At 35.0% G+C, this 27696-nt stretch overlaps 1 protein-coding gene across 1 annotated transcript; it reads left to right on the top strand.

Moving 5' to 3' along the window:
- The first annotated feature begins 9081 nt into the window (after positions 1 to 9081).
- LOC131595336 (berberine bridge enzyme-like 8) lies at positions 9082 to 11109 on the top strand. Its single transcript, XM_058867661.1, has one exon. The coding sequence runs from the start codon at positions 9182 to 9184 to the stop codon at positions 10871 to 10873; it is 1692 nt and encodes a 563-aa protein (XP_058723644.1). The 5' UTR covers positions 9082 to 9181; the 3' UTR covers positions 10874 to 11109.
- Positions 11110 to 27696: the final 16587 nt, after the last annotated feature.

Genomic DNA, 27696 nt, shown 5'->3' with positions numbered 1-27696 from the left:
ATGGTGCTCAACCTACATGCATAGATATTGGCCTCCATAACCCACCACATGTAGTCTTTATAGAGGTCATCCAGAAATTTAAATCTAGCATGAGCATATGTGGTGTTAGCTATCTCATTTTCCGCTTTAGTTGGGTCAGTCCCCAAATATATAAGTAAAATCTCATTGTTTCCTCTCGACTGATCCTTTCATGGCTCAGTAATTTTCCTCTAATGAAAAAAAGCATGAGGCACAAGACTTTATCTATGAATGTCATCTCTTTGCAAATGTCTCCTGCATGCCAAGGTTTATAGTCATGTATGTAGCTACACATAAGCTGATAAGACCAGAATAACAGATAACATCGTTGAACGAATCAGCTTCAAGATGTGCCAACTCTAATATTTTCTTGCCGTGGTTTACAATTGTAAACATGAACACTCCTGTAAAAAATATCACCATCATTCATGATTTAATTATATATATATATATATATATATATATATATATATATATATATATATATATATATATATTCTAAAAGTAAATAAATATACATCTCCTTCCCATACATGTCTAGAAGCATGGTCTGCATAGAGATGAAGTGAGGAGGTGTTAGTGTAAAGTAGAGACAAGAAGCTACTGTCACTACACGAAAAAAAACACAGAGTCGTCGTCGAACTTTATTTATCCTAGAGGGAAGGGGAAACATTGAGAAAGCCCCTAAAAGGGGAAGGAAATGGTTTCACAACCAAACTCGGGTACGTAAGTCAATTATGCAAGTGGAAGGTATTAGCACCCCTCACACCCGTTGTACTCAATGAGATCCACTTTGTTTTTTTTAAGGGTGTTGTTATCTAAAGGTTTACTTGCTAATAAGGGAGAAAAGGAAGGTTTTAAATTAGTGAGCTCGCCAGGATTTCCTGAACCCTATGCCTACATATCTCCATAGTGCAATGAAGAAATCAAAGCTCCATATCTTCTAGAAAATGGTTAATTGTTGGTTATTTTTAGTAGGCGATGTTACTTTCGCATTCTAGTAGTTAGAGTTTGTCGCTCGTTGTGTGGAGAATTACATGTTACCTATTTGTAGTAGAAAGGAAGTACATGCCTTTTCTGAAAAGTTTTGAAAGAGAAATCCTAAGGAAAAAAGGTTTGAATTTGTTAAAGTTGATTGCTAAAGGTTGCATAGCTAAATGGTCCCTTATGTAGGAGACATAGCTATACTGAGAACTGGTACCAGTTTTTATTTGTGAAATTGCTTATGTGTTGAATCGTACTAAGTTCTATGAGTGGGAGCGAATACTTTTCATTACTGGGTCAAACGTCTCACACATAAAATTATTCAAGATAAGGTTAGGAATGCACCTTTTGTTTTTTCCCACTACTTTATGAACCTTCTCACAAAATTAAGGAAGTGATTTTTTTGGATAAGTTGCAATTATTGTTATGTCAATGTAATGCTATACTATGTGAAAAATTGAATTTGATTGTCATTATTTGAGAACAAAATCTTATGATTATGTCAAGCTAACGCAAAAAAAGTGCTTGTTGAATTAAGCTAATTTTGTGATGCAATTTCTATGATGCAATTACATGTAGTTAAATGAAAGGTTATGATGCTTATGGAAAGTTAACTTGGTTGATGCTACTTGGGAGAAAAATCTTGAAAATCAAGAGAAAACTCAATTTTTGGTTTATGTCAAAGTTGGTGAAAAAAGTCCCATAAAAAAAAGTTGGTGAAAAAAGTGATTATTCAACATAAGTTATATTCATACAATGTGGAAAACACGTGTTAATTGTTAATTGATATGAAAAATGCAACTTGGTAAGAAATGAATTTGGATCTCCTATGTTAGTTTTAATTCAAATTATTAGCTACTTTAATGTGCATTTTCTTGGTCCTACAATTAGCTTTTTTCTAATAATCACTACCAAAACAGTGACATAAATCAAGTCTCCACCACATATATTCAAGAAGAAGTAATCATAAAAGAAAAAATATGGTCAATGTCATGGAGTGAAGAAGGTCCAAGGCAGGGGTTTATGCTCAATTGAATGGAGTTTCTAGTGATGAAACTCCATCAACTTGGTTTGTGAGCGTTTTGGTGATGATGAGGAACTTTGACGTAATGACTTTACTATGAATTCATGGATCTTAGAATGATGAAGAATGGTGGCTTTTATAGTTTTTATGGGTGATTATGGATCCTTGGATTATGATCCAAGTAAGCACTTTATCAATGGTTAGGAGTTGATTTGGGGATTATTTGTGAATCGTCAATCCTAACCATTGGATCAAGTGTTATCAATGATGGAGGTTTGGTAGAAAATTAGTTTGATTTTCTGTTAGTTTGGAAACTTTAAGGAAGTTGAAGTTTGTTAGAAGAGTTAAGGGGAAATGAGTAAATACATGGGTTTGGGATTAAATAGGTAGTTAAGGAAAGTTAGAGGCAAGACATGTTGGAGTATAGCATAAGTACCAAGTATCAATGTAAGACTAATGATCACTTGAAATATCACTTGAAATAACTTAATTTTGCTGTGTTTTTTACTTTGAATTTTTCTTTGAATTCACCATTTTTTACTTTTTGAATTTTGTGAATTAAACCATGCCTTTGAATACTTTTCTTTGAGAAGTGGTTTTGTTGGAAATAAGTACTTTTGGTTGATGGTTGAATTCTGATTTTTACTTGAGCCAAAACTGGGGAATGTTGCAAAAGAAACCTTATCATGCCAAAAAAAATCTAAGTGTAAATGCAAAAAATTTCCTTGACTTTCGGGCAATTTTTGGATGACTTCAATTCATGATTTTTGTCGATTATTTGATGTTTCTTTTTATTTGCATCACGGTGGAAAAATGAACTCGAACAGATGTCAAAAAATGGAGATAAAGGCATGGAAAGAAGGCTTGGTGGAAGTTGATTTTTGTTGGAAATTCACATGTAGCATAATCATGACATAAGTCATTTTTTAATGAATGATGATGAATCCTTGATTGAACCATTGTGGAATAGGTCTAGGAAAAATCCGAGATAAAAATTGAGTTGGTGGTGGAAAGTTGGCCGAAAGTCAATAGTTGACCAAAAAGTCAACTGTTTCACCAAAAAAGTTAACAGTTGAGAAAAATGTAAATTTTTCTCCTTTCACCTTGTAGACTACTCTTATGACTTGTATCTTAAGCGATTCATAATGTAAATTTGAATTTCCAATTAATGAAATATTTTCTTTTATTTCGATTTTACCATTTTCTTCAAATTCAAGCAAACTTCTGAATTAAGTAATAACTCTCACAACCATGAATCTCAAATAAAGAGATGATCCACACCACGAGTAAATATGAGAAATAAACATAGATATTTACCAAATAACATCTGCCTTAAAAGTTCACTTTTAACCGAATAAAAAAAACACTGAACTTTAACCTAATGACTACGCTAGGTAAAAATGCGATGCATGGTAAATGCATGACCTAATTGAATGAATTGATGCATATAATTTTAACATAAGTCAGATAAAAGAATGAAAATGGAAGGGAAAATTTTGGGGTATGACAGCTATGAGAAGTAGAACTAGATGGTTGGAAACCTTGGTGTTGTGAACCATCAAATGAGTTTTATCAACTCGTGGTCTCGTGGTCTTGCTAGCGGCTCTCTCACGCCGTACATTCGCGGTTTGAGACACACGACCGAGCCTAATTTTACAATGGTTTTTTAACCATTACACCTGCGTTAAAACTAAATATTCAAATAAAATATGCAACAAAAATTCTGCAAGGTTCAAATCCAGAGATACATCTCAGAAAATAATTCAGAAAGAATATGGATATGCATCTTTGGACAAAGCTTTGATATTGCAAAAATGGAAGAACCTAAACTCCAAAAAAAATTCAATGCATATCCATTTAGCTACCTATTTCGATTGAACACTACCTAATGTATCTTAAACATCTTATAAAACATTATTCAAAACACAAAAAAGAAATGATATTTGAAAATTTTACCAAATCTAAGTTGTGGATGAGAAGCTTGAATGATGTGAGAAGTTTTGCAGCAAATGAATTATATGCGATGAGAAGCTTGAATGACGGAGGAATAGAACCAGTTAGGTTCTTTTGAGGTTGAGTGAGTTTTTAGAAAATGAAGGAGGTAGAGGGAAGGTTCTAGTGCGTGTTAATGTATGAAACCTGTTCGGATATGCATCTTCGTACCACCCACTGAATTTTGAATTAATGGTGTTTACGGAGATGCATTCGGATTGACCTCTTACATATGTAACGCCCAGAAATTCAATTATTCGCTTAATCTAGACGTTCGGAGTGTTTAGTGAAGTTTTCGTATTTTGAGACGATTTAGTCGGTATTAGTTCGGGATAGCGGATTGATATTTAATCAAGAGTTTTGATATTTTCACTATTAGAAATATTATTGGAATAATATTTGAAGTTTTGAGAATTTTCTGAGTAATTAAGATTAGACCGAAAATATGATATATTGGTCGAATTTGAATTGTCGGTGTAATTTTAAGAAGCGTATTTGAATTTATTAAGCTAAAAGTCGGATTTTAGTCGGACGGTCGAAGAATAATATTAAGAATAATATTATTTACAACCCGGAATTTATTATATTGTTGGAATATTAATAAAAATGATATTTTGATTTAATTGGAGCTATTTATCTTATTGGGCCTAAATTGATTTTGGAGGATATTAAATAAAGAAGAGTTGTTAACCACTAAGCCCAAATTGGATTTTATATTAGGATTTTAGAGAATTGGAAAGAGGAGAGTGGTTATAATGAAGAGAACAAGAATAGAGGAGAAAGAGACAAGACTATGGAGAAGAAGAAGGGGCTTGAAGATTTTTCATCCATGGTGTCAATTGAAGATGCAATTAGAGACCCATTGAGTGCTTCCATTGATAAGGTAAGGGTGGGGTTCCCTTCCTATAATGAGGCTTACGAACAATTGTATGTGGGGATTTGGGTGTGTAGATTTATTGCATTATCTTGTGTTGATTGTTGTTGTTCATAAAAAAATTGAAATTGGGAAATAATGTTGAAATGCTGTGTGGAATAGAAATTGGATTTTGAAAAAATGGTTGTAATTCAGTGTGTTGTTTCGTTGGTTGTCTTCTTGTTCCAAATATATTGCCCTGTTTATTATTTTCATATTAATTAATATAGATACTTAGTAGTATCAACATGAGAGGGAAATGAAGAACACCACTTAGGCCATACATTTTTGTCTCCTGCTACTTCATGGTGTGCTAGCATTTGTTTTCATTAATTGCATATAGGTAATATATATATATATATATATATATATATATATATATATATATATATATATATATATATATATATATATATATATATATATATATATATATATATATATATATATATATATATATATATATATATATATATATATATATATATATATATATATATATATATATATATATAATATAGAAATGGAACCCCATTCAGCTCCATATTTCATTTTCATTTCCATGCTACTGTGAGTTTGTTTTCTTTTCCATTCAATAATTGTGCGCTGAAGGTTGTTCCTCTACTGTTGACATATATGCTCTGTATCATGTTTCATATAATATTTAAAGAAATTATATAATGGCATGTAGAAAATGAAAATGGAACTATAATATATAATAGAACCTTAATTATTGAATGAAAATAAATGGTAAAACAGTAGCAATTATAGAACAAATGTAATTTAAAGCAGTCCCGTTTGATCGAAATAGCTGAATTAAGCGGTATAATTAGTTGTCCGGAATTTGATGAAAATTTACGTGGTAGCTAAGTTTAATTAGTACATTAACGTGGTGGTGTTGTTTTGTCGGAATTGTGATATTAATCGGTCGATTAAATTAATAGTTGAATTAATTTTTAATAAGTCTATTTAATTGGAATAAACCTGAAATTAGATTAATTATTCAGTTTGTCGGTAAATAGCGGTATCTTGAGAATTTAACCGAACGAATCAAATAACCGGTAAAGAATAGAATTGTATTCGAATTAACCGGTTGAGTTGTGTTTTTGGTGACTTGGAAGTGTAACCCGAAGACTCATAAAGTCGTGAATATTAAGGATTTAACCGGAAATTAGATAAATGGTAGTGACGCGTGATGTATCCGATTAATTAGAGAATATTAGGTGAATGATTTTGGTTAGTTGATAGTGGGTTAGTGAGTTAATAAATCGATTAATTTATAGAGAATTATGAGACTATCCTTGAATTGGCTTAATGTGTCGATTTGTTGTGATGACTTTGTTAATTCGTAAAACGAAGTAATTGTGCCGATGTGTCAAAACATGACGATATTTGTGATGAATTGTAATACGTGATGTTATATATATTTGTGATGATAATTTTGTGACTAAATGAAGGTGAAATATTATAGTGACGTGAATTACCTCGAATAAATGGTAATGTGATTGTGATATAGGCTTATGCCTCGTGACGATATGTGATTTTGATGAGTATGCTGTGTTGTCTTGTTTGTCGAGTCACATTGCATATGCATACTCTGTGACGGCCTGAAAACTATGGCAAACATGACGGCCTGAAAACTATGGCAATTGGTGACGGGGGCTGAAGCTCCGATTGGTACCACATGCATATACATGAGTCATGTCCCATGTGTCATATGTGATTTATAGTTGTGACGTTTCGTGACTATGTCGTGATTGTATTTCGTGACTTGTTAAATGATGGATGTATGTGAAAATGTGAATTGATAATTTTGTGAATAGTATAAGGATATTAATACTTGGGAATGCGCTTAACTGAACATGTCTTAAGTGATTTATATGTGATGTTTTATGACCTATATGCGGTGATGTTTTAGGACTAGAATTGTGATTCATACATGTGATGTATCGTGAATTGGCTTGCAAAGTAAATGAATGAGATATATTTATAACTGATGTGAATATGACGTGTTGTGACTTGTAGTCAGATGAAAAGTATGTGAGATTTGTGAGTTAGTGAAGGTATGAGGAGTATGGCAATATTAATACTTGCGATGTGATAACTATATATGCCTGAATCCTAATATACAATTTATCATGTGCTCACTTATATGATTTGATATCTCACCCTTTTCTTTTGTTCGTCGTTGCCTTTATATTGGTAACGTGCAGGTGTTCGAGTATGAAGATTTAGTTGTCGTTAATCGAGTCGGTTGTTGCTCTGATACGTAGCACTTGGGGGGACGATTTATAATGTTTAGGATGTTGTTGTTTATTGTGACTATCCTGGTTTATTAGGATGATATGTTAAGTGAAGTTGCTTTATTAATATGATGCTATTTATGTGGTTAAGATGTTACTTGATTCGGAAATTGAGAATCATGAGTCCGCTGTTTTATTAATAAAAGAAGTTATTCTGTTTTAGAAAGTGCTATGTATCCGCTAAATGCGATGAAGTGATTTATTGTTAAATGAATATGTGACGCCTCATTTGTTTGTCGAGAAATTTTGAAACTCTGATTCTTGAATATTTGCCGGATAGAAATGGGGTGTTACAACATACACGGATATACATCCCCTGATTAAATTTTAAAAATAAGAGCTTCTCATCAATTTGCACCGAAGAATGTGTGAAAAAAGTGCGTTCAAAGATGCATATCCAGACACATAACTTTAAACATTGACATGGGAGCACCCCTATAGATGAGAAAAGCACCCCCAAGAAAAATTTAAGACCCAAGTACTTAAAATTATAAAGAAAAAGTGATTGGCCCAAAGAACTCAAATGACCACAATCATGGTGGAGGAACATTGGGAAGCCATAAATGGAACATGCTCAGTTTTCAAAAACAATAAATTGTGAAACTATAAATGTTTTATCTTAATTTAAATATATTTTAGTTCCAATAAGTATGTATCAACACTAATTTGTAAAAATATTTAATAATTTTTTGTTTTGAATTCTTGGTATTCGGCCTTGCGATCATCTAATTCAAAATGACCAATTTCACTGTCCACTAGCGAAGATACCGTTTAAAAACAGATAAAAACTCGGTATGAACTGGTCTAACACAAGGATTGTTAGCACCTAATAAGATATTTATATTTAATAATTAAATATATAATATGACTTATATGAAAATATATTATGAAAGAGTGTTATTAAAATAATATGAAGAGGTGTTATTCAAATAATATGATGGAGAACTATTCAAATAACGTTAAGTAGTGAAGTTATTTAAATATCGTGAAGGGGTGTTATTCAAATAATATGTGAAGTGGTGTTATTTAAATAAAGTGAAAATATGTTATTTAAATAAAGTGAAAATATATTATTGTTAATGGGAAAAATAACATCTACAAAAGAAAGTGTTATAAATAAAATCTATAAATAGTGATGACTTGATGGGAGTAATAAAGGATATAATATTTTTTACTGTATTTATGTTTGTGAAAATTATATATTCTAAAATTTATATACAAAATTTATATAATGATGATAGTTTTTTTAATGAATTGTGTACTATCAAAGAAATATAATTGCATAATTAACATCATCATCATGTGTTTGATATGTGGAATCATCATTAACATCACTTTTTATTCTGATTCTTTTTACACTAACTATCAAACAAAAAAGTTTGATTAACACATCTTTGTTTGTTTTTTTCTTTTGGTTCCTTTTCTGGGGTCCAAATATCTTGGTTGATTACAATGTCCCTCTCATGACATGAAAGATAGTGGCCAGTGAAGTTAATATTTATTGGTAGAAAGTAACTACTCATATATAATGCCAATACAATTCTACTGGTACACTAGCAACATGTGTGGTGGAGTTTTAGAAACGTTATCAAATAGTACCATGCAATTATGACACAAGCGTTCTGATTTCTTATTCGTATTCTTTTGTTTTTTTGTAATGATAAGTGTACCAAACTAATGTATCAGCAAGCTTTATTATTAGTGGTTCCTATTATTATACGAGCCTTCTAGATAAGTGCTATAGAATCACTTATAGCCACTTAACAAGAGCTTCAAAAAGTTCCACGTATTTGAATTTGAAACAACACAATTTTTTATTAGATCTATAAATCTAATGCATTAAAATTTTAGATGCTAACTTTTCTTTTATATTAAGCACATGAACGAGTAGTACATAACTGGCCATTTTTCTTCTGTGGCTCATTGCTCACATTGAGCAACAACAAAATGTTGCTTCCTATTGTTGTGTTTCTCTCTCTTTTTTCCTATGCTTTTGCTACAAATTCACCTCAAAACACTTTCATTCAATGTCTCATAAACAATTCCGAACCATCAAACCCAATAACCGAATCAATTTTCACACAAAACAGTCCTTCATTTCCTTCAATCTTACAAGCCTACATAAGAAACCTTCGTTTCAACACCACAAAAACACCAAAACCGTTTCTCATAATCACTCCATCACATGTTTCACACATACAATCATCAATCATTTGTGGCAAAAAACATAAACTTCAAATGAAAATCAGAAGTGGAGGACATGACTATGAAGGTGTCTCTTATGTTTCCAATGTACCATTTTTCATCCTAGACATGTTCAATCTTAGATCCATTGAAGTTGATATAGAAAACGAAACAGCCTGGATTCAAACCGGTGCAACACTCGGCGAAGTTTACTACAGAATTGCTGAGAAAAGTGAAACTCATGGTTATCCGGCCGGCGTTTGTCCAACCGTTGGCGTAGGAGGACATGTTAGTGGCGGCGGTTATGGCAATTTGATGAGAAAATATGGAACTTCATCTGATAATGTTGTTGATGCAGAAATAATAGATGCTCAAGGTAGATTGCTTGATAGAGAAGCAATGGGAGAAGATCTTTTTTGGGCTATAAGAGGTGGTGGTGGAGCTAACTTTGGAGTAGTTCTTTCTTACAAAATAAAGCTAGTTAAGGTTCCTAAGATAGTAACTGTTTTTGAAGTTAATAGAACTTTGGAACAAAATGCTAGTGACATAGTTTATAATTGGCAACATGTGGCACCAACTACAAGTAATGATCTTTTCATTAGGCTTATATTGGAAGTTGTAAAGGATGAAGAAAATGGAGTGAAAACTATAAGGGCTAGTTTCATAGCTTTATTTCTTGGTGACACAAAAACTCTTGTTACATTAATGGATGAAACTTTTCCTCAATTGGGTCTAAAGGAAAAGGATTGCATTGAAACAAGTTGGCTTCAATCTATTCTTTTTTGGGACAACATAGATATTAATACACCTCTTGAGATTTTGCTTGAGAGACAACCTCAATTGCTTAGATACTTGAAGAGAAAATCAGATTATGTAAAGGAGCCGATTTCGAAGGAGGGTTTGGAAGGGATTTGGAAAAAGATGATTGATTTGGAAAAAGGGGTGATGTTTTTCAATCCTTATGGTGGAAAAATGGATGAGATTTCACCATTGGAAACTCCTTTACCTCATAGAGGTGGAAATTTATGGAAGATTCAATATCAAGCAAATTGGAATGAGGAAGGGGAAGAGGTAACACTTTATCATATAAATGTTACAAGAGAACTTTACAAGTATATGACACCTTTTGTGTCAAAAAATCCAAGGCAAGCTTATCTTAATTATAAGGATCTTGATTTAGGTGTTAATCATGGTTTATTTAGTAGCTACTCACAAGGTAGTGTTTATGGGGTTCAATATTTTAAGGAGAATTTTGATAGGTTGGTGGAGATTAAGACTAGGGTTGATCCTGATAATTTCTTTAGGAATGAACAAAGCATTCCGGTGTATGGACATGTGGATAGAGTTAGAAGGGTGTTTGAGAAATCTTTGATTTCAATTTTTGTGTGTTTGGTGGTTAATTGGATTTGGAAAATGTCACAAGGTCATGGTGCAAAAAAAGAGAAAGTTGTGTAGACATTGTTAGTGTAATGAATGTATGATGATAGTGGTTTTTGTGTTTGGTTTTTCACCCTTGATATTTTGAGATTGTGGTGTACGTTTTAGTAAGGTAAGGAGTAATAAATAAGAACAAAGCTTTTGGAGAGAGAAATGTATATTTACTTAGAGCAAATTGTGGATCTTTTAGAGTGTGTAACTAAGGAAATGATATGCCAATTGGTAGTTGTGTTATAGATTCTATTGTGTGAATACTTTTAGAAATATCTTAACATAGTTTACTTATGGTCTCATCTCGTATAATAGGTCTATTCTTTTTCTTTTCTTTTTTGGTTTTTGGCAATGATCGTGGTTTTTTTTGTTTTTGTTTTTTTTTGCCAATTTTAATGAAGGTTATTCGGTGGGGTTAAAACCATCCACTATTTCAAAATATTTTAGAATTTACCAATTTTTCTTTACTTTTTACAAATGTTTGCAGAGGTTATTTATTCCGCGGATCAATAACCCCGCTAAATAGTTGAAACTGAACCAAATAAAAAGGAAAAAACATGTTCTCGTGAGGTTTCTTAATGTACCGTGACTTTTTACTTATCATCTTATATAAATCTATTGTAGTATATTAAATTTGAACCACAATTTCTTTTATTGAAAAATCATCATCTAATTTATCATGTCAATTAAAATTTAAAATTTAATGTGCACTATTTAAGAAAATATCTTACCCCATCCCATAGATTTCATATGCACCATGCGAATTGTCTAAAATATCTCATATTTTCGTAAATGTATCTTTGGAAGTACTTTTTTTTGTTTAAATTTTATTTTGTTCCTTAGATATACATTCGGAAGCTTCCTGAGATGTATCTAAGGAGACATTTTATGTTATATTCGCGTCAGACTCTTCTCCTCCTCCATTTTTCACATTTCTCATTTCAAAACTCTCAAACTCTCTCAACCTCAAAAATCAAACTTCCACCAAAGTTGTTTTTTTCTCTCTCGATTTTGGCCGTTAACATCAACATCAACAATCAACTCATTCCAGGAACTTCAAAATTCAATTTAGTCAATAAGTTTTCGAGTTATTTTAGAATATTTCCCATAATAGAGTTTGAATTGATTTTTAGGTGGAGAAATCATTAGTTAATTTTAGAAACATAGTTTCGAGACAATGTAGGTATTGTTTGATGTGTAAAACGGACGATCAAGTCACCAAAATGGGGTTATTAACCCTCTGCAACAGTGACTAGACGTCATTTTTGTGTTTTAGAGGTTTTAGAACGCTTCGTAGATGCATCTATGGAACAAATGAAACGTTAGGTCGTTCCTTAGATGCACCTACGAAAGAAACTCAGTTTTTTGAAATGTAAGGTACATCCGTAGATACATCTACGAAAGAGTTCCGCAGGTGCACATACGGAAGTAATTTTTTTCCCTTTTGTGGTTATAGCTAATTTTTTAAACTCGATTTTATTTGTAATACTATGCAGATATTATGGTCGATCATCCAGACAAAATTATATGTGGGAGGGTTACACAGATGCCTCAGTGCGGCGTGAACAGATGTAGGTAGTGTCACAGGTGACTGATGGAGGTGTCGTTCCACTTCCAACAGATGTACTTGATACACCCGTTCTAGAAGGGCCTTCTCCGTCCGTTCCAGTTGAAGGGTCTTCCCCATCTACTACTTTATCTTGGAGGCCTCAGGATGATAGTGAGGGTTCCTCACAGATGCCTTCCGCCTACAGACGTTATCGAGCCAGTTCTTCTACTCATATGCCAGTGATGGCCGATGGTGGTTCTCCGGTGCCACCTCCTCAACTGCACGTGGAGGTTGATGCGGCTGAGGGGCGTATCTTCTACCCTGGGTCCTATAGATGTATCCTTGTTGACAGGGTATGCATGTCATTCAGCCAGACATATCTTGGATGGGGAGGTAAAATTTTGTAGACTTTTTCATTAATTATTTCTAATTAATTATTTCTAACTTTGCTTATTATTAACAATGTTTGTTTTGGAAAATTTTAGGATAGGGGTCCCCATAAATTATACAACTACGATCAGAAGATTGTCGCTCTCGTGTAGCCTACTGAGTCGTGGTTCCAAGATGTCCTCTCAACTTCTAGGTTGAAGGACCTCTGTCAGGTCGGGTTTCACAAAATACATAATGGGATGTTGATGGCATGAGGTTGGTGGAGATTAAGACTAAGGTTGATCCTGATAATTTCTTTAGGAATGAACAAAGCATTCCGGTGTATGGACATGTGTATAGAGTTAGAAGGGTGTTTGAGAAATCTTTGATTTCTATTTTTTTGTGTTTGGTGGTAAATTGGATTTGGAAAATGTCACAAGGTCATGGTGAAAAAAAAGAGAAAGTTGTGTAGACATTGTTAGTGTAATGATTTATGATGATAGTGGTGTGCGTTTTAGTAAGGTAAGGAGTAATAAATAAGAACAAAGCTTTTGAAGAGAGAAATGTATATTTACTTAGAGCCAATTGTGGATCTTTTAGATTGTGTAACTAAAGAAATCATATGCCAATTGGTAGTTGTGCTATAGATTCTATTATGTGAATACTTTTAGAAATATCATAACATAGTTTACTTATGGTCTCATCTCGTATATTAATAGGTCTATTCCATTTTTTTTTACAATGATTGTGGGTTTTTTTTCTTTCCGATTTTAAGAATTTTTCTTCACCCACCTCCTAACCTTCTTGCCAACCCCTGGTGAATTTACCACAATACCCCTTGTTTCGGAAGTTCATTTCCGAAACTGTACTTATTTTCTTAAAAAAGGTGTTTTCGGAAATGTATCTCCGAAAACGTGTGTTTTTTAATATAAAATATTGATTTCGGAGATGCATCTCCGAAATAAAGTTACATTTTCAGAAAATGTGGTGTTTCGGAAGTTCATTTCCGAACACACCCCCCTTGGAGAATTCGGAAATGAACCTCCGAAAATATGTCTGGACAGAATAAAATGAAAAACAACAACAATTCGCTTTATTTAATCGGGTGAATATTACAACGATAATATTACATAAAATTAAAGTTACATATATATTGTTGAACACGGGTAGGTGGGGATGAGAGAGTGGTGGGGAGAAAAAAAGGCTTCCAAATTTCAAAAGGTGTACTACTGTAAGTAACAAATGACGGAGGAGGTGTAACCGGGGCCGGAACATATGACGGAGGAGGTGGATGTCCGGAGGAAGAAGAACCGGAGGTACGTCCACCGCGAGACAAAGGAGCCAATCAATGTAAGCTATAATTTATCATTATCATCAGGGGACGTCATTACAAAAAATTGGGAAAAAAATCTTATTATTTTTAATCTTGATTTTGTCAAAGAAACTTTCTGCTTCGAACCTGTTGGGGGTTTCGAGCTCTGGAAAATAGATGATAAGTAAGATGAGTACTACTCACAGATTATACAAGATTAAGAATATGAGATGGGTATGTACCGTGGGCTTCTTGTCAGTGACGATGGAGTCACTCTCACTTGGTTTGTTGCTCTTAGATGTCCCAGAATCCTTTTGGGCAGGAGCTTCCTTAATCTTCCTCCTTCGTGCAACAGCTGTAGTTGAAACTGAAATCAGTATATCAACAAAGAAAAGAAAAGTCAGTCGAAAAGATTGTCTGAATCCAAACCTTCAGGTATTGGAGTCAAGACACGAACATGTTCAAGATCTATATGTAGATGTCCTTTGAAAGTATCCAAGGTATGCTTAGTCGGAACCACTCGTTCGGCGCGTTTTTTAGTACTGTTTTGAAGGTTTTTTAGAACGTTGCCACACACAAACCAATTTGTAAAAGGAGGACTCAAAGCCAACCAAAATCCGCACTTGGCAGTGGAGGGAATTTTGGAGGATTAAGTTTGAAAGTCACTTCATAACGTAGTTCTGGTCGAACATACGAGGGCAATTTCAACTTATCCAGTTTGGCGGAAAACTTTTCGCGCAAAATGACTGCAGCCTCACGAACGGTCCGACTAAGATCATCAGGCCTGTAGATAGTTTCAAAGAAATTTTGAAAAGCTTGGATTTCTTTAATATGAGTTGAAGTACCTTTGTGAAAATTCTCCTGCACATCAGCAAAAGCTGCAGTTAGTTCTTGAGCAAGACTATCGGCATCAAAGATTTGGGAGCTATAATAATCCATCCACCATTGGTGAAAATCTGGTGTAGAGTAAAAAGCAGGTTCGAAAGGAACAGGAGAAAAATTGGTGGTGCCAACGTATTTGTTGATTTTTGTTTCACATTCTCCTTCAGTCAAGTACAAGGTATGGAAACACATATGGCTCCTTTTCTCATATAAGCACTTGGGTTTTATTTGAACCAACCCAAACTGTCTCGAGACCAAATTTGGTTGATAGCACACGAGAATACATTGACCTTTTGATGGTCGAAGGCGATGAGAAAATAACCTTGGAGTCAGAAAGGCTTTCCAAATTTCCATAGACTCAGTTTGTTGATCCTGAGATGTTGATGGGAATTTTCGAGTAAACCATTCGGGACCTATTGTTCTGTGTACAAACGGGGCCATAGAAGGATCGAACTGATTACGCTGGGCAAACATCATTGAATACGCCAGAAAGTGTTCACGAAGCTTCCCAGTTTCTTCTTTTGGAGTTAGGTAAGCTAACCTGGTCCCTTCTATAGTTCGATTCTTGATTTTGCTATCTTCCTCATTGACGTTTCCTCGAAAGGGAAGATGAGTTTCGAATGTAGCGTTAAGCCACAGTTGCAATAGCCAGAAAGGACCAGCATAAAGCAAAGTACCGGATTTGTAATTCTTGGTAAGGTTTGCAGCTTCGCTGAGGTTTTCATAAAGAAACCCTAAAAGCAGTTGGCTGAGGTTGAGCTTTTTTCCAGCATGCAACTGATTAGCCATGCAAAGGTATCTCTTTGCAACTTGTATGGATCTTGAGCAGAAGGCACATCGTGAGAGCCATAGCGCTAAGAAAGCAATATGCTCTTCATCGGATACTGCCGTTTCGGTGGTGTTATGGTGCTTCTGGATGAATGCAGTATAAGTGACTATCGAGTCATTAAAACCAATAGTATCAGTATCCATCTCATTGGGATCGAAGGTTTCGCCAGTTGGTCGAAGTCCTGTAATCGCAGCCACATCAAAAAGAGTGGGGGTAACCATTCCACATGGGAGATGAAAAGTGTTGTGAGAAGCATCCCAAAAGTGAACCGCTGCTACTAGCATGGGTTGGTTATATTCTAAGCCTGTTTTTGACAGTTGAATCAAATCGTATATTCCTAACGATTTCCAGAAGGATTCTTTCTGTTTCTCTACTTTTTCTAATCAGGCATAGTACAAATCAGGATCTTTGGCTAAAGGAATTGACCTAAACACTTTTACACAGTTGGTCATATAGTTTAACCTAATTTTCGTCAAAGCCAAAGGGGTTACAGTTGAAGTTTCTTCAATGTTAGCAGATTCTCCTGAGGGAGAACAGCCATCTTCATCTATCTTAGTTTTGCTAACCAATGGTCTAGTCTTGTAATAAGCAGGGAAGAATCTATTCAGAGATGAAATATTTTCACCTGGTAACGGACCCATAAAAGCAAGAGATTTTCCAGAAAGTTCAAAGGGAATGATTACCTGGGAAGCGTAAATAGTGCGTACTTCTTCGGTGTTAGGGTTTGGAATGTGCTCTTGTTCCCCAGACCATGTTATTGATTGGAGCTTCAGAACAGGTTGAAGAACATTTGAAGATGAAGCCATAGAAAGATTTTGATTAAGAAAGCAAGATTTTGAAAAGATTGAGGATGTTGGTTTTTCTGTTGAAGAAGATGAAGAAATAGGAATGAAAGGTTGTATAGAAGTGCAAGACCAAGTATTTAAAGGTTTAACGGAAACCCTTTTTTAAATCTTTTGGGTAAAACCCAAAGAACACGTGGCGGCTGGTGATTTAATCCGACGGCGGTCGAATAAGTTAGCTTCATTCCTAGTATGTAGGAGTAATGATCAAGAAGTAAGGTCAAAAACGTGGGAATGTAAGTTATGAGAAGACATCTTTGAAAATGACAAGACGTTTCGGGAACACGGTCATCAATGATTATGACGTTAGTCAGCAGTCTTGGAACTCTCAAAGATCAATAAGAAACGAAATCTTATGATGACAAGAAACGCCTATTTCTGTTGATTTTCGAAACAGGCATTTATTGGGGGCAATTTGTTAGCTGAAGATTTCGTCTTATAATATTTGTCCTTCGAAGAAGTGGAAAATCGAAGGAAAGATGGCTACTGATGGCCATGCTTCGAGAATAAAGATTTCTAAGTTCGTTATGAAGATAATGAATACTGAAAGCTAGTGAAAGTCTTCGGGGACTTAGACAAAATTTATAAAATATATTCAAGTATTACTACTTAGCGTGTTTTCGTAGTGTTTTTAATACACTGCCACGCGTCGAAGACGGACTCAGGCGGGAAGATTTGAAATTCGAAGACGGTTTCGTAACTGTCCAAGTAACAGATGGCGTCGCTGGAAGTTCTTATAAGAGACGTGGCAGCAGATTAGTGTAGGACCGTTAAGGTCGAAACTAGTATAAATAGGAGTCTTAATGTTAGGATTCTGGGTGTTCATTTTGTACAAATCACTCACATATTTACTCGAGTATCAAGTGTTAAGAGAAAGAGTTCGCTGAGAAAATGTACGTATGACACCACCACCTTAATACATGTGTATTATCTTTCGTTTTCGAATATCTTTCAGAATTACTGCATTCCATTTACTTCTTGCCATTTACATTCCTGTATCTTTACTTTAATGTCATTTACTTTCGAATTACTTTCATGTCATTTATTTTCAAAATCTTTAACGTTCCTGCATTCTAAGATTCTTTACGTTTTAACAGTCCTTTTAGTTTCATATGTTATGTTACTTATCTTTTCATTGAAATCATACTTACATATAACAAAGTGATTATCAAGATTACTTGTTCTTTATCGAACAACGCTTATTGAAGAAGACGAATCATGAATATGGTTCAGATGAACATTGATAACAATCTTTTTGACTATGTGTCCTAGGATCAATCTAGTCGATCCTGCGAGTAACCAAATCATATTTATTATAGTTTGGAAGACTAGCGGTTGTTTACCGGAAATCACCGTAAACAGAATCATGATTTCATCAAATTATTTCCTCGGCCCACTCACAAGACGCTCGGTAAACACATACTAGCAAAGCCTACATATCCAAAGTCTGCCCGAAAAATTCATCATTAAACTACCTAATCTCCTAGAAAAATCCTACGAAAACCTTCAAATTAACATAGCTACGAGAAGAAGGTAGGAGGTTACTTACTTGGTGAAGAAAAAGCGTTGACTGCAGTTGAACTTTGGGTGAAGACTGTTTAACCCGGAAGCACGAAGACAGTAGAGAGCTTAGAGAGTTTTTTCGAATAAGTGCAAATGATTTGCCTTTCACTCCTTTATACAGCAAGGATACGGGGAAACACAAAGGGTGCCATTATTGCCTAGGCCAAAAGGCGGCTCTAGGCAATGATGGCGTTCTAGACAACTGCCACGTGTCAACTTATCACTGACACCCATTTAAGTGAAACGACGTTTGACGCTTGACCTCCTCGGCTATAATAACTTCCCTATGCCCAATAACGTCTCCCTCTCCTCAGTCGATACGCAGACGCAAATCCGCCGAGGAGGCTCTCGAACTTGAATGGGACAAAGGCTCCCCGCGAGCATACCCTCGGCTAAACATCTCAGGGGAAAGCGAAAGTCCTCCACGAGCGCCTCTTCGGCCACACACCTTATAAAGTCATTTGCTCCTACCAGGAACAACGACTTGGGGGCTCCTGTTGTGGTCTTGGCCGAGCAGGCCCAACGCTACATCATGGCCGAGCAGGCCCAATCCCTCATCCAGGCCGAACAGGCCCAATCACTCTAGGCCCAATAACACTTCCAGTAACTGTTATTAAGTCAGCTCCACGCAGAACCACATAGTCAAACCAACTGCGAGGAATTCGGGTACTTCCTTCGAACCCTATGCCATGCTCATCCAGAATGCGAAGTTACTTCTATGAATGTAAATTTAAGTTAATTAGCTCTTTCAGTTCGTATTGCACGTATTTAAATACCGCATGGAATTCTCTCTTCCCAATGTTTAACATATTTCTAGTAATCGTACAAACACTCAAAAAAACATGTTACTAGTAACTTGTAACAAATTAATACGTAGAAAAGGGATTAACGATATTGATAAGCAAATTACAATTCTTTATTCAAACAAGCTCGTTGAATCTCTGAAAATAATGGTTTAATTTTTGTGGTCAAATTACTCGTCTGAGGTATTACCCATTAATCGTCCTCATCAACTTTGAAGGATTGAGTTTCAATTAGATATATACGTTGAAGAAAAAATTCTGAATGAGCAAGCTTAGGAGTTATTAATATTATATATGGTATACACTGGAATTTGAATTGGTCAGAAACTTTTTAGTTTGAGTCTAAAAATATGTAAAAAAAAATCAGAGTTAAATTTTTTTTTTTTACTTTCGCACTCTAGTTCTTAGAAGAAATTGACCCTATTAATTAAGAGTTTGTACCGAGAGGCATAGGCACTGACCAAATATTGTTCTCACCTAAAAATCGAATATGATATTCTCCGAATTACGTCCTTAACCGGAGCTCCTTTACCACTGGAACCCAAGTGAGTTAAATAATTTTAAACTACCAAATTAGCTAGAATAAAACTATAATTATTATAACACAAATTTACTTCGTTTATGGTGATAATTTGGATTTGGCTTTCTATGTGTTTGACATTTGTAAGTTTTATGGAATACATATTTTAAATTAAGTTACATAGTTATGCTTGTGTGTCGAACTTATCCTTTTATTCCCATGTAATTAGTAAGTGATAAATGATAGGAGTATATTTTGATGGATGAAACTAGAATTCAATAACGTATTAAAGTAAAACTAAAATTCAAGTTGACATATGTATTAATGTATATCCACTTTACCCTAGCGAACATATATGAAACAAGAAAACAATCGTAATTTGAAAAGAAAAATATCAAAGTCTCATTTATTGACTGAAAAAAATAAATACTTAATATTAATATTCATGCAGAACTGTCTCAAATTAACTACAATTTAACCATGTCAAATAAAATAGAGGTTCTACTTCACCATAATTTGATTGTGAAAATATTTGAAGTAGTTTGTTTAAAGTTGAATGTCTTTTAAGAATATCATCAATTTTAGATGAGCACATACATTAGAAAGACAATTATTTTACTTTAAAAATTTATAAGAATTATTAATAATGAAATATACTAGGACATTATCTAATAACTACTAAAAAGAAAAAGAAAATGTTAGTGGGAGACTCCAACTTCTCTCTAACTATTATCCTATTTTGTGGTTGGGCATGGAGGTCAAATTAGATACATGTAAGAATGGCGTTAGGTGAACCAGAGTGCACAACAATTATGACAGAAGAAGTAAGAAGGGAAGTGGGACGCGTTAGAAGGAAAGGAGGGTTATATACAACAACTATATTTTTCACGGAGTTTGCGGACAAATGGAAAGCTAGGGAGTTGTATCAAGAGTTTAGGGAGATGAGGGACATTGATGAGGTTATAAGGGGGGGGGGGGAATACAGGTTTGCCTGATTTTTCAACGTGACAGATGAGAGTTTGCTCACTACAAAAATTGATAACATCTTCTTTGATGGTAGGAAGATTTATGCGAATCTCCCAAAGTTCCAAAGGGGTGAAGCCCAAATTAATAGGTTGGGATTGATGGAGGGGCTATAAGGGTGCGATTTCTTCCGACAAAGTCTGGTAAAGAAGGTGTGTATATGGTTAGAAGGAAGGAAGTTGAGAGGATGGCTGAAGGTGGAGGTTTTACGAGATATATGTTAGGGAATTCCTATGCGAGTGTGGCTAAGGGTGTAACAACTAAGTTTGAGCGTAACAATAATGGTGGAAGAAATCGAATCATCCATTTAAATTTATCTCCGACAAGGGAGGAGATTTCTAGGTATGAGAAGGCGTTCGTTGGTGTGGTTGAGAACCCAAGTTTAACCTATTCTATTGAAGAGAATTTTTACACGGAAGGTTACTTCTCCGTTAAAGTTACCCCGTTGGGTGCAAACGTGCATATTCTTGAAGATTTGATTGAATGAGAAGGGGCAACTTTTGTTGAAGGTGGTCATGATTGGCTAGGGCAATGGTTTAAAGAGGCGAGGAAGTGGAAACCCTCTGACATGGATCCAAAAAGGGTGACGTGATTAAGGTGTTACGGGATTCCTTGTCAAGCTTGGAATCACATGTTTTTCGAGTTGGTTTCTTCGACTTTGGGTGTCTTTATTTGCGATGATGAACTCATTGCTAATGGCTCCAAGATGGATGTTTGTAGGCTGATGATCCGTACTAGATGTACTTTGATGATCCACGAGGTGCTTCATATTCAGATTAATCAAGACTTTTTTCTGATTAAATTTTGGGAAGAAGCTCAAGGACCGGTCGTCGCTTTTAGCTCTAAAGTGAATAAGGTTACAAGAGGTTCGGGGTCAGAGTACTCATCATTAGAGTTCAATGGAAGTGTTTATGCTGACAGTGAAGATGAAGAAGAGGATGAATATGTCTCAGATTCTGCATTAATCAAGAGTGATTTGATGTCTCGGTGGAAGTAGAGTCAGAAGATAGAGGTCGAAAGAGCTTGTGGTAGCCATATTTGTTGGTTGTGCTTCGTCGCAGGATAATCCGTTGTTGTTGGGAGGTGTTGTTCGACTTTAAGGGTACAAAGGGATGTCAAAAAGCGTTGATAGTGACAAATCATAATTAGTCTTCAATAGGTGTGTTATCCTTCTAGGTGGACAAAGATGTTCCATTGGATTTTGTTGGGCCAAAGGGTTGTTATCCTTCGACGAGGCTTGTAACAACTAAAATAAGTTGAGTCCAAAGTCAAGAAATAGCGTGAGGTTAGAGATTTAGGGGATCCCGCATAATTCAGGCAATCTTATTTTGTATGTCTCAATTCTAAATCAATTCCAAAAACTCCAAGAGCTACAATGGCTCGCAGATGTTGGGAGAAGTGGATGAGCTTTTTTTCCTGGGGGATCTGTTCTCTGTTGTGAGTCTATGACGCATTCAAACATCGTCCAATGCAATTTGAGCTTCAGGAATAATCCAGATTCTGTAGTGGGAGGTATTATCAAAGATTCCATTTTCAAGTTGGGTTTAGTGTGTGTTGGATCAGAAGATAGAATCCTCAAAGATATTGAAGCTATGGAGATAAGAGATAAAGAAGGATTAATGGTTAGGAAGGCGGGGAAAAAAAGGTTCTTGATGATTTTAGTTTCTTTAAACATTAGAGGGGGAGAAAGTAGAGTAAAGAGAAAGAGGATAGCGTTCATGATTCAGTATGGTAAGGTTGATGTTTGTTTCCTTCAAGAAACTAAATTTTTTATCGTTAATTTGAAGTTGGCAGAAGATTTTGGAGGGGCTAAGGATGTGGAATGGTCTCATTGTGATTCCAAGGGCGCTTCAGGAGGTCTGGATTCCAAGGGCGCTTCAGGAGTTCTGGTCATCCTTTGGAGAAAGAATTTGTTTAGCTTGTTACATAGTTTTAGAGGGTAACGATTTGTGGGTTTAAAGGCTCTGTAGAATTATGTGTGCTACAATTATATTAATGTCTATGTTTCCTATAACTTAGTGAGCATGAGGGGTTTATGGAAGATATTATTGAGTTTGAGGAGATCTTTGGTGGGGAAAGATTGGTATATTGGTGGAAATTTCAATACGGTGTTACACAAGGAAGAAAGGATAGGGAAGAGTATTGGTCTAGTAGTAAGGATTGTGAGTAATTTTGCGGTTTTGTTGAGGATATGAAGCTTATGTATTTTCCTTGTGTGAGAGGGAGATTCACTTGGTTCAGTGGGAACGGCTCAACCATGAGCAGGCTTGATAGGTTTCTTCTTTTTGATAAATTGGTGCCCGACTGGAAGATGGAGAGTCAAAGGGTGGGTATAAGGGAGTTGTCAGATCATTGTTCGATTTTGATGATTTCAGGAGTGTGCGGTTGGGGGCCTAAACCATTTAGGTTCAACAATGGTTGGTTTAAACACGACAATTTTAGTAAATTCATGGAAAAGGAGTGGAAGCTTTTTAAAATAGTTGGGAGAAGGGACTTTTTCTTGTATGAGAAAATGAAGTGGCTAAAAGAGAGGTTAAGGATTTAGAACAAAGAGACTTTCAGGTGGAAAGATTTGAAAGTTGAAGAAAAAATTTCAGAACTGGATGAATTCGATCTTTTTATGATTGATAATTCTGGAGGCTCGGTGGACAAGGCAATATAAGATAGATGTTTGGTTAGTGATGATATTTGGAAGATTGTGTTTCAGTTCTTAAGGTGGAGAGAATGGTGTTTCAGTCAAATAAAAGTTCTAGGGCGTAAAAAGTAAATGAATGAAACTTAACATTCTGATGAAAGAGTAAAATGAACTGAGGGAACTATCCAAGGTAAAACTAATTTCAATTTATTTAAATATAATATTAATCAATTTATACTGTCGATTTTCTAAAGAATTGGGGTATAAGATAATTTACAAAATAAAGGCAAATATTTGGTTTTAAATAAAGCATAAATTTGCAGGAGCTGGGAATCGAAGCTCAAATCCAGATCTACATAACCTATCGGTTTTCTACAAAACCGAGGGATAAGATGAAATTTTTTTTTTAAATAAAATAAAATGACACATTATAGGTCATTTGACCTTAGATTTTCTTTGTCTAAGGTGAAATCTATGTCATAAAATGTGTTATTTGTAATAGTGACCATTGAAAATAACATTCAAAACCCTGGAGTTTCTAAGAGCTTCATCATCTTCAACATCAGTCCAATTAGCATTTGGTTTCAAACTAGTTGTACCATCTTCAGAAGTAAACATTGGATGTTTCAACCCTTTTATCACTACTTTCTAAGCTTTGTTGCCCATGGATTTGAGAAAAACAATGATCATAGACTTCCAATAATCATAGTTGGGGCCATCTAAAAAATGAGGTTTGTTGAATGGGAACAGATGTCACACGCGATGTTTATTTTAGAAAAATTTATCTTCCTTGGAGCTCACCCAACAAGCTAGGGTGCCTGCTCTAATGCCAAATAAAATACTATTCCTCAGGGAACAGATGCCACACGTGATATCCTGGAAATTGGTTCGACAAGCTAAACCAGAGTCACCAAATTTGTACAAGATGATGGAGCAGAAAAGCAATAAATAACATAATAAATTGGTAACCCAGTTTGATGCAACCTGCACCTACGTCTAGAAGGTTGGCTTCCAACCCACGAAAGGAAATTCACTATTAGTAGTCTAGTACAATCAGTCTTACAAGCAAAAACAAATCATATGTTGTTAAAAGCCTCTTCCAAAAAGTACCCAATGACTTTGCTCCCCCTAAAAATGAAACACCATCTTACTTTCCTTTTTTCCCTAACACTACCCCCTAGTGTTTGGGTTACAATCATTAAACCCTGGTTATCAGTTTTAATCAAAACTATGAGTGAAGTTGAATCTTACAACGCAACTATACAAACCTACAATTATGCCAACTTACTGAAACATAGTGTGGTGAACATCCAACAATAACATGAACTCTAAACAAACCATAGCATTCTAAAAATCTTCAATGTATTACTTTAACTCCAATATAGGTTATAATATTTTTGTATAGCATAATGATTATGGGTTTTCTTCATGGATATTTGATTTGATTTCATCCAAAAATAATGCAGAATCTGTTGGATATTATTTGTTCCATAAATCTCTTCAACAAGATATGGTTTGTTTCAATCTAAATTCAAATCTCCTTTTAAATCTGAATTAATCTTCTTCCAATTGTCAAACAGATCACCTTATCATACTGGTAAACCAATATCAATAAAATATGATCCAATCTTTGACCAGAGAATTATCCAAAACGTAACAACTTACTGAGACATCGTAACCAGCATGTGTCTCTTATGCACCTCAATACTGCTTAAACAAGCTAGAGTAATCTTGAACACTTTGAACACTTCTCCATATTGTAGTTTTGCAAAATTCATCTAATCCAAAGAACCATCCCCAAGAAACTTCAGAAGTTGAAGAAACTACATCTTAAAGACCATGAAGAAAAAATTATTGTTGAGAGTTGTTACTTGATATTTCAATAAATTTTTAAATTCATTTACCCGTTATACTTATTCATCCATCATCTCTCTTTTTCATCATGAATCACTGAATATATACATTTTTACTATCTTTTATTATTGTGAATATGTTGTAATCTTGTATATATGATTATTGATTATAGTGTTTAGTTGCAACTCAATCAAGCAAACCCTAAACAAACTTTCGTTTTTCTTAACAAAGGGAAAATGGAAATGCTATTTCCACCCTTAAGAGTGCGCCCCACACCTCTAAAAACAAAAAAAAAGCCTTTCATACGTATGAAGATGCATCTTCGGACGCACCTGAAATCACTCCAATCTTTGTCTTTCTGGTATCTACCCCATTTTGAATAAAATATGGTCTGAAGTTACATCTTCGTATACTATTTGGGTGTATTCGGAGATGAATCTCCAAAATACCCTCTGAAGTAATTTAAAGTTATATGACAGGGAGTATTTAGGAGATGCATCTGTGAAAACCCCTGAATGATTTCAAGGCAGCAACACTCTTCCAGCATTGAAATATTTTTGGGCCAACTCATATTTTAGGTGATTTTAGGTCATAAATTAAAAAAACGAATTCACTAATTGATTCAAACATACATTAAAAGATTCAGACATCAATTAAAGCAAAATTGAAATATGCAATAAATATATAACTTGTTAGGAAAAAACAAAAAAAAATACAAGCAAACGCAAACTACTAGGTATATCTAACCCTCCGATTTCTCTTCGTCTGTACTGAAAGGAATTATGTGCCTCGACAATCATGCCTTCTATGATGGTCAACTGGAAACTACCTTCCTCAAAGATTCCTGCCTCTATGTCTGATCTCTCCATCTCTACAATACACTGAGAGATTGCCAACACATTCTCAGTGTGATCATGCCTAGCCTTAACCATCACCCCACATCGAGTACAGGTAGACCAAACAGGAGTCCTCTCAGTTGTATTCGTGAATCATCGTGAAGTCAATAAAGTACTTAAGGTAGATCACATTGAAGTAGGTTGCATTTTTGTTCATAAAAATGGATGTGCCAACCAAAAACAACATGTAATACCTCAATGCACAAGTTCAATGGTGCTCAACCTACATACATCACCATCGGCCTCCATAGCCCACCACATGTAGTCTTTATAGAGGTCATCAAAAAATTTAAATCTAGCATGAGCACATGTGGTGTTAGCTATCTCATTTGCCGCTTTAGTTGGGTCATTCCCCAAATATATAAGAATAATCTCATTGTTTCCTCTCGACTGAGCCTTTCATGGCTCAGTAATTTTCCTTTGATGGAAAAAAGCATGAGGCACGAGACTTCATCTATGAATGTTATCTGTTTGCAAATGTCTCCTGCATGCCATGGTTTATGGTCATGTATGTAGCTACAAAAAAGCTGATAAGACCATAATAACGGATAACATCGTTGAACGAATCAGCTTCGGGATGTACCAACTCTAATATTTTCTTGTCATGGTCTACCGATTGTAAACATGAATGCTCCTGTAAAAATATCACCATCATTCATGATTATATATATATATATATATATATATATATATATATATATATATTGCAAAAATAAATAAATATACATCTCCTTCCCATACATACCTAGAAGCATGGTCTGCATAGAGATTGTAGATGTTATTGATTGGCTGTACTTTTTGGTAAAACAAATAGTGTCTTTATCATGTCAAACCTGGTGTCATGACATGCATTGTTTTGAAGTTTTTCTTGTGCAGGCTTTTACCTGATGTCAAGACCGATGTCATGACATCCGAAGCTGCTGTGTTTATTATGTTCTCGGTATGGTTGTTTTATCTGTTAAGACCTTTGCGCGCCTCTTTTGGAAACTTTGGATATTGATTTGTTTCAGAACAGCTTTATGCGATGGTTTTTCATAGGATCTTTGCTTTATGGAAATGGTCTTAATTAGGTTTAAAACTAATATTGGATCCAAGGCCCAGCTGTTGCAAGGTTATTTATAACAAGTGAAGAAGCTGCTGGACGTGGTTTTTTTGGTTTTAGGGTTTGCCGTCCAGAAGTTTGCTGTCTTTTTGAGTTAGTTTTCTTGTAAGCCAAACAATCATCACGATGATTGTCTTGGTCTAGGCGTTTTTTGTTTTGAGTTGTAAGAAGTACTCAAAGCTTTTAAGCAAGAGTACTATTGTACTTGATCAAAGCTTTTAAGCAAGATCAAGTTGTGTTTTTGAAGAGTGTATTCTTTAGTCATTCGTCTGTTAGTTCTTCATCACTGTTGTGATTGAGGGGGAGTGAGTAGGATCTCTGGTCTAAGTTGTTTAGATTGAAGTTGCATTGGGTAGATATTAAGTGAAAGGAGTAATATTGAGTTGCATTACCTTGAATTGATATTACTTATAGTGGACTTCCTCCCTGGCTTGGTAGCCCCCAGATGTAGGTGTGTTTGCACCGAACTGGGTTAACAATTTTCCTGTGTTGTTTTCTGTTTACACTTTGTTCATTTGTTTAAAAACATTCAGATAGTGATGTCGTGACATCCTGTAAGACATCGCGTGTCTGAGTCCAGAATTTCAGAGATGAAGTAAGGAGGTGTTAGTGTAAAGTAGAGGCCTGAGACAGGAAGCTACTGTCACTACACGTAAAAACATAGAGTCGCC

Source organism: Vicia villosa, linkage group LG4 (assembly GCF_029867415.1).
Source record: "Vicia villosa cultivar HV-30 ecotype Madison, WI linkage group LG4, Vvil1.0, whole genome shotgun sequence".
NCBI lineage: Eukaryota > Viridiplantae > Streptophyta > Magnoliopsida > Fabales > Fabaceae > Vicia > Vicia villosa.
This window is presented reverse-complemented; position numbering and strand designations above follow the sequence as displayed.

What these genes read in the sequence shown, in the direction of transcription:
- LOC131595336 (XM_058867661.1), top strand. Translation starts at nt 9,182, where the DNA reads ATGTTGCTTCCTATTGTTGTGTTTCTCTCTCTTTTTTCCTATGCTTTT.